Source organism: Camelina sativa, chromosome 18, assembly GCF_000633955.1.
Source record: "Camelina sativa cultivar DH55 chromosome 18, Cs, whole genome shotgun sequence".
NCBI lineage: Eukaryota > Viridiplantae > Streptophyta > Magnoliopsida > Brassicales > Brassicaceae > Camelina > Camelina sativa.
This window is the reverse complement of record NC_025702.1, coordinates 20,633,174-20,640,326: the sequence shown is the minus strand read 5'-3', so window position 1 is coordinate 20,640,326 and position 7,153 is coordinate 20,633,174. Positions and strand designations below refer to the sequence as shown.

Sequence of the window (7,153 nt, the reverse complement as noted above, 5' to 3'; positions counted from 1 at the left end):
TTCTATGCTTAAGCAAACGCAAAGTAAAAGAGCTAATTTGCAAGTCAATAAAAGACACGAACAAAACCAAATTATGAAGCTGAGTTTTGACCTCATCATGTTCTATCTATACATTCTCTAGAAAAGGTAAAAACCGATGCATTTTCGTATCTTTTTATTCACAGGGTCTGACAGCTTCACTATGAATCTGTTGGAGACTGCTGAGCTTCATCCGATGATAACATTCCGGGAGGAAGGTACGACCAAGCCAAGACTCCACTCCCGATTGTGATGGTTGCAGCAATTGATCCCCAAATCCACCTCTGCCTCCTCTTTCTCTTTTCCCCTTCTCGCCTTGCTTCCTCTAATAATATCAAAGAGACTTGAAGCATTGAGATAAAGAAACAGATAAAGACATTCTAGTAAACATAACTTGATTTTCTTCTACGTACCTATGACCTCTTGGTTGCGCTGGGACATTTCCTGGTTCACGGTATCGTAATAGTGAAGACGGTCAGTCAACCGGGTGATTTCAAAGTTCTTAGCTTCGAGCTCAGCTTGCATCTCCATCTCCACCTCTGCCTTGGCCAAGTCACTGCTTACTGAGTCAGAGACAAACCTGGTGACCTCAAGTTGACGATGTAGCTCATCTGCTAGGTTCATGCTGTATGGGCTGCTGGTAGGATCAAGAGGAAGGAACTGACCCACATGGGCCAACTGCTCACGGAGCCTCCGCCAATGAACTTGCATTTGCTCTAGAGTCTCCTCTGCTTGCCTCCTCCTCTCGATTTCCATTAGCATGCCCAACCTCATCTCCCTCAGCTCAGTTTCACTCTTGTTAACTGAACTGTGCATTCCAATGTCGGTTGATAGTTCTGGAAGCCAAGAAAAGATAGTGAATAAATCAAAACCAGTTTATTAGATGTACTAATGAATAATGCATGCAGTTTTCCTATATAAGAACTTGGAAATATGATTCGTCACTATCAAGTTGATTATGAACACAGGATTCCCAAGCCTAAAAGGCAACTTGACAACAAAATCACACTACAGATATATAACACTTGAAAAAAGAGATGTAGAAACGTACCATCATCACAAGCATCATAAAACTCTCCAACAGTTGTATTATGTGAGCTTGCAGCTCCTCCAACACCTTGGACCTCTGTGTTACTTGTGAAGTTTACTGATTCACGAGGGTTATAGAAATGTTCAGAGTCAAGCTCCTTGTCTGCTTTAATTCTTACAGGCTCCAACAAATAACTTTTCCATTCTAAAGGATTGGTAGCGTTATTGCTTCCAGTCTCACCGTTGCTGCAGATATCTCTTCCCGGCTTATCGTTGTTCCAATAGTTCCCATGAGGGGGGCTGCAATCCCAAACAGGACGTTCAGGGATGCCTTGGGTGTGATCCACTGCTGTGGCATCACTGACAGGAAACGGTAGGAATGATGTGGACTTACTCAAAGAAGAAGTAGCCTCACAAATGTTTTCAGAAGGGTCATCCAGCTGAGAGCCCCTTTTGAAAAGAAGAGGAGGTCCGCGTGCTTTGTGATTGATGATATAGGGAGATGTAAGGTAGGAAGATGGGGAATTGGGGCGAGGGATTTCTTTAGGAGTGGCATAGAGAGAAGGTGACATCTGAGGACGAGTGAACAGTATATTTTCTTTAGGTTGATTGCTTTCATCGTTTGAAATAGGTGGCTTCGAATGCAATGCGCTTGGACTTAATTCACGAGATAATGATCTATCCAAAGTAGCAGCATAAAACGTAGGCATGATTCTGTATTCCAATTAGAAATATCCAAATCAATGATATATCAACCAGTTCAGAAACTCAACTGAGGATTCGATTTCCGGAAAAAATTAAGCAAAAACCAAATCACATTCAAGGACCTAAAAGCTATAGCCAAAAACTAAATCCAACAAGTAAGTGAAGATAATGAAATACGAAGACCTAAATCATCAAATCCTGAGAAGCTAGCAGCGGGATGTAAAAGGTATACCTTAGCGATCGAACACCGAATAGGAGAAGAAGAAACTGAAAGATCCACTCAGACGGAGGAAGAAGAGAAGACAGTGGATTGAAGATGGTACATTAATAGATATGATGACATGTTGGTGGGAAGAAAGAGCAAATAGATATATACAGAGAGCAAACAAAAACCTCTTCTCCAAGGCTTTTTTTTTTATAACGCAACAAACAAAAACCTCTTCTCCAAGGCAACGACCGTGCTTATCGCGCTGCGTTTTGATTGTATGTTTTAGTGACGTGGCATCTCCTCTCTCGTGTAGAACAATTTCCGTGTAGGCTTTTGCTGGGCCTTAAACCCATTCTGATTACAAGGCAACCCGACAAAGTAGATAAACCAATGATGGATTTATCTTATTAGACTGTAAATTTTAAATACATGGATCAGTCCACACCAAAAGAGGCAAATTATTCATCTTCTTTTTTTTTTTCTTAATTATTGGAATAAGTTTTTTTCTTCTTTTTTTCATCACAAACCGAAAACAAACAAATACAACCTCTGTGATTTACCGGTAATATATGACAGGTTCATTTGAAGTGTTATCCCAAACGCCTCCTTCCTTAACATACTCCAAGTACCTAGCATATTCTGGTTTTGCTGTCGTCCTTGTGCTTTTCTTCTTCTTCTTCTTCCTCTTTAGACTCATATCGAAGAAACTAAAAAGAGGGTGAACCGAACCCCCGCTTTTCTCCACCTTCACCTTCTGGGATTGCTCATGATGTTTACTCACTGCAGCGCTCTGCTGTTTTGCTTCTAAAAGCCCAGCACCTGCTTCTTCTTCCTCACCGAGCTTCTTGTAGCTGCTGCCTCTATCCTTCCTTGTGCTTAGGGCCCTAATCATCATCATGTCTTGTGCCTTTCATTTCATCTAGTCTCCGTGGTGATAATGTTTTTAAGAAAGGGTTTATTATTAATTAGTGGGGGAGTTTTGAAAAGGACACTTCTCTTTCTTGTCCTTTTCCCAAGTCCCAACGACTCCTTATCTTATACCATATGTGACATTGCCCTTTCACCTAATACTATTTCTCGGTCAATCCTGCTTTATCTTGACTATGTCTTCCCTTGTGTTTGACTTACAACAACAAGGCACTTCCACATCAATCCTCTTTAACTTGAGAGTGAAACTGGTCTGTTTCTTGTCACAAAAAATAGACTAGCACTATATAACAACTGATGCGGAAAACAACAAATTAATTCATATGAAATTGCTGTGTCCTGCTGCTTTAACCAAACCTTTATGCTTCAATTTTCCTCTCAATTCTTCAACCACATCCCACTTCCCAATCGCTGCATAGAAATTTGAAACCAGCACATAGATACTCGCGTTCTCTGGACCTGACTCTTCCATAAGCCTCCTTGCTGCATATTCGCCTCGCGTGACATCCATATTAAGACTACATGCACTAAGTACCGCGACCCATATAGCACAAGGAATGTTCTGATTATTACTCTCCATCATTCTCTCGACTAATCTCCATATCTCTTCTGTATCACCAGCCTTGCTTAAGATATCAATGAAGCATACGTAATGCTCTGTTCCAGGAACCAACCGATACTTCTCCTTCATCATACTAAAACATTCCTTACCTTCTTCAACTAGTCCTGCATGTGCACAAGCCGATAAAACAACCAGAAATGTCACTGAATTGGGCAAAACGCCACTTCCTTCTTCACACATTTCCCTGAAGCTTTCTAGAGCTTTAACCCCATCCCCGTTAACTGCATACGCATCTATCATACTCGTCCAAGAAACCACACTTTTAGACGGAATAGACCTGAAAAGAGTACTTGCTTGCACAATCTGACCGCATTTTCCATACATATCCATTAAGCCATTGCAGAGCTTTGAATCTGAAACGAAATCGTTACGTAAGGCGACACAGTGTATCTGTCTACCAATCCACAGATCAGAGTTATCAGAGCAACCAGCAAGAGAGCTAATGAGCACTCTGACATTGGGTCTCTGCCTACTCATAAGCAGAAACGCTTCCTTGTAATCTCGGTTTCGAATGCAACCTGATATCAATGAATTTAACATCACTTCGTCCGTATGAACATTCAAACTGGCATAAACCTTCATGGCTTCACTTATCAACCCTACACTCGAGTAAAAACTAATCATTGCAGTTCCTAAGACCACGAGATCACGTCCCGTGACCAGCACCATGGAATGAACTTGCTTCCCTTGCTGCAAAATCTTGAGAGAGGCACAAGTTTTAACAACAGAAGACAAAGTGAACTCACTGATTTCAACTCTTTCTCTATACATAGCTGCGAAAACCCCAAGAGCTTCTTTACCTTTGCCGTTTCTAAGGAAACCCGAAAGCAGAGCATTCCATGAGACGACATCTTTTTCCTCAACGCTCTCGAACACCGTAACGGAATCAACCAAGTATCCTTGCTTAGAGTACATGTTAATAAGCGCAGTTTTGGATATGGTTCCTGTCTCAGCGCCTTCTTTGATCATCAAGGCGTGAACTTGTCGTCCTGTTTCTGGATACGACAGGAGAGCACACGCGCCGAGAACCGGAGTGAAGGTGTGGGAGCTGAGATCAGAGCTGGCTCGATGCATCTCAAGAAAAAGAGCCAATGTGCCATTTGGGTTTCCGCTGCGGAGGTAAGACGAGAGTTGAGAGTTAAGTGAGGAGAGGTCTCGTTGCGGCAATTCGTCGAGCATGTGGTCGGCATGCGGTACAAAATTTCGAAGAATCACACATCTCGATAGCAAATTCGTGGATTTTACGGCGACGTCACCCAGACGATTAAAGCGTCCAATAGGCAAACATGCCAACATGTGAACGGCTTACTTGTTGCAGCTACAGACGAAATCTATAAATGCAAAACCGTAAGAGCTGATCTTTATGAGCCTATGAAACCAACAGGTCAACCTTTTTAAGTACGAGAAACTTCTGTTCTGTCTGATCAACAAATTTATTAGACATAAAATGACGAAAAAGGTTACAAGTTACCTTCCTCAAATTACAAAGAGAACAAAACCCCATTCCACACAATCTTTAACAGAGAAATGAATGCCTCAAAGCGGAAAACTTTCCCAGTAAGCAATTGCCAATGGATATTTAAGCCCAAGAAAACTTTATTGGAGAAGCAGGAAACGAAGTTCTTGTTTGCTTTTTTTTTCAAATCCACACAAATCAAGATTCACAAGACTGGCACAGGTTAAACGCCTTAAGCTGCTTTTGGTACATTCTCAGGGAGTGTGACATCATCGAGTAATGAATCATATTCTGAATCGCGAGTGTTCTTCTTGTTTAAAAGCTTCTTGAACTCAGTCTCGTCCAAGTTCTTTGCGTTCTCTGTCGCGTGAACTTGACCTAAGTTGGAGTACTCCGCAGCCGAACTGGAGAAGAAGACTCTTTCTTCTTCTGTCACCTTCCTCAGAAATCTAGCTGGGTTGCCTCCCCAAACCTGTGAGATACACGAGATTTATAATATCAATACAGTTTAAAGAAATGACGAAGTCTGAGAAGGTCAACATAAGGAGTGTGTCTAGGAACCTCGCCAGAGGGGATTCTAGTGTTCTGCCTAACTAGAGCTCCTGAAGCAACCATGGCATGCTTTTCAACATGAGCACCATCCAACACGGTTGCACTTGTACCAATATAGGCCTCATCCTCGACAGTGCAGCCATGCAAAACAGCACTATGACCTGCTCCAGATTCAATTTTCTATATTATTACGCTGCTGTAAAAATTCTCACTTTAGTTTGTGACAAAAATGGAATAGAGCATTTACCAACAGTGACATTGTTTCCAATGATAGTAGGTAAGACCTTCCCGCTTAAGTTGGACTTAGCAACGTGGACAAGAGTGTTGTCCTGGATATTGGTCCCAGCTCCAACACTAATGCTGTTAGCATCTCCTGCAGAGAGAAAGATTTTATTTCTATGGATATGTCTAACCAGAAAGAGTGAACGTCCTTTCAATGAAAGCACAAAATGAGTACAAAACAATGTCGGATAGTCGAATAAGCTTACCTCTCAAGACACATCCATACCAAATAGAAGAACCTCGTCCCACATGGACATCACCAGTGATAGAAGCGTTAGGAGCCACAAAAGCCTTCTTATCCACGTTGGGGGCTTTGTCGAAAACATTCATAAGCGTCCGGTGTCTTGACACTGGGAACCAAAAAAAAAAAAAAAAAAAAAANAAGAGTGTGTTTCTGAAGCAGTTAAAAGGGATGGCATGGGGAAAATTACGAAGAAGCTTCATTGAGTTCAAGATCGCTGCGTGTAGTATCTGGAAAAAGCTAGACAAGTATATCACTCAGAATAACACTTAAAACTTAACAACCTAACACTGAACACAAGTGAAGAATATTTTAACTAGGATTATAACCAGCCAGATATAGATAGAGTACATAAGAGGAACTTGTAAGAACAAATTGACGAGAATCTCTCTTAGCGAAATGAAGAACATTTGATCTTAAGCTCTAAGGTCTCTAATTAGAAAATGCCATAATCAATCATCAACATTAGGAGAAAACGCATCGTATCATTATCAAATCTAAACATCGATTGCAGAAAAATACTCAAAAAGAACATTTTCGAAGACCCGACGAGAAGAAATCGAACAAGAATTCAACTTTAGGATTGGAATTGAAAACAAAGGCAAGACCAAGACAAAGACGATCCAAAAGAGACATACGCTGTTCTCGAAAGTGATTTTTGCCTTGGAGGCGACAGCCGAGCCGATCGAGTGCTTGACCTGTTTCCCGGATCCAGAATCCTACGCTGTAAAATGCTCTACCCATTGTTCCCATCTTCTTCTTCTTCTTCTTCTTCTTCTTCCCCACACACGAGAGATCGAATCGCGTTTTTTATCAATGAAATCGAAAAAGGGTTTTTTTTCCGCCGGAGCCAGAGGAAGAAGAGAAGAGAGAGTGCAGTCGTCTTACTCTTTGGCTTTTCCTCAAATTTCGGTCGGACCGTTATTTCCGGTTCATGTTATTGGTAATTGTTTTGGGTAAGTAATTTATAATTTTATCTCAGCACGAACCAGGTGGAAACAAACACTTTGGCGTCCCCTGAGAATTGAAAAATAGTTATCATCAAGACATCAACCAAAGAAGAACCTTATCTCTCTCTAGAGCTCTCTCACTGTTTTTTTTTTTTTTTTTTTT

At 41.3% G+C, this 7,153-nt stretch overlaps 4 protein-coding genes across 4 annotated transcripts; all 4 read right to left on the bottom strand.

The window, feature by feature from the left end:
• On the bottom strand, positions 25-2,259 carry LOC104762925. The gene is made up of 4 exons (XM_010486335.1): positions 1,985-2,259; positions 1,070-1,761; positions 432-854; positions 25-343 (listed from the first exon to the last, which is right to left on the bottom strand). Exons 2-4 carry the CDS (start codon positions 1,755-1,757, stop codon positions 180-182), a joined length of 1,275 nt encoding a protein of 424 aa, XP_010484637.1. The 5' UTR covers positions 1,758-1,761; positions 1,985-2,259; the 3' UTR covers positions 25-179.
• On the bottom strand, positions 2,340-2,871 carry LOC104762924. The gene has a single exon (XM_010486334.2). The coding sequence runs from the start codon at positions 2,856-2,858 to the stop codon at positions 2,517-2,519; it is 342 nt and encodes a 113-aa protein (XP_010484636.1). The 5' UTR covers positions 2,859-2,871; the 3' UTR covers positions 2,340-2,516.
• On the bottom strand, positions 3,181-4,824 carry LOC104763688 (pentatricopeptide repeat-containing protein At5g66500, mitochondrial). Its single transcript, XM_010487031.2, has one exon. It carries the CDS (start codon positions 4,803-4,805, stop codon positions 3,207-3,209), a length of 1,599 nt encoding a protein of 532 aa, XP_010485333.1. The 5' UTR covers positions 4,806-4,824; the 3' UTR covers positions 3,181-3,206.
• Positions 4,922-6,957, bottom strand: LOC104762923 (gamma carbonic anhydrase 3, mitochondrial). The gene is made up of 5 exons (XM_010486333.2): positions 6,679-6,957; positions 6,006-6,149; positions 5,765-5,890; positions 5,527-5,678; positions 4,922-5,437 (listed from the first exon to the last, which is right to left on the bottom strand). The coding sequence occupies exons 1-5, from the start codon at positions 6,791-6,793 to the stop codon at positions 5,198-5,200; spliced, it is 777 nt and encodes a 258-aa protein (XP_010484635.1). The 5' UTR covers positions 6,794-6,957; the 3' UTR covers positions 4,922-5,197.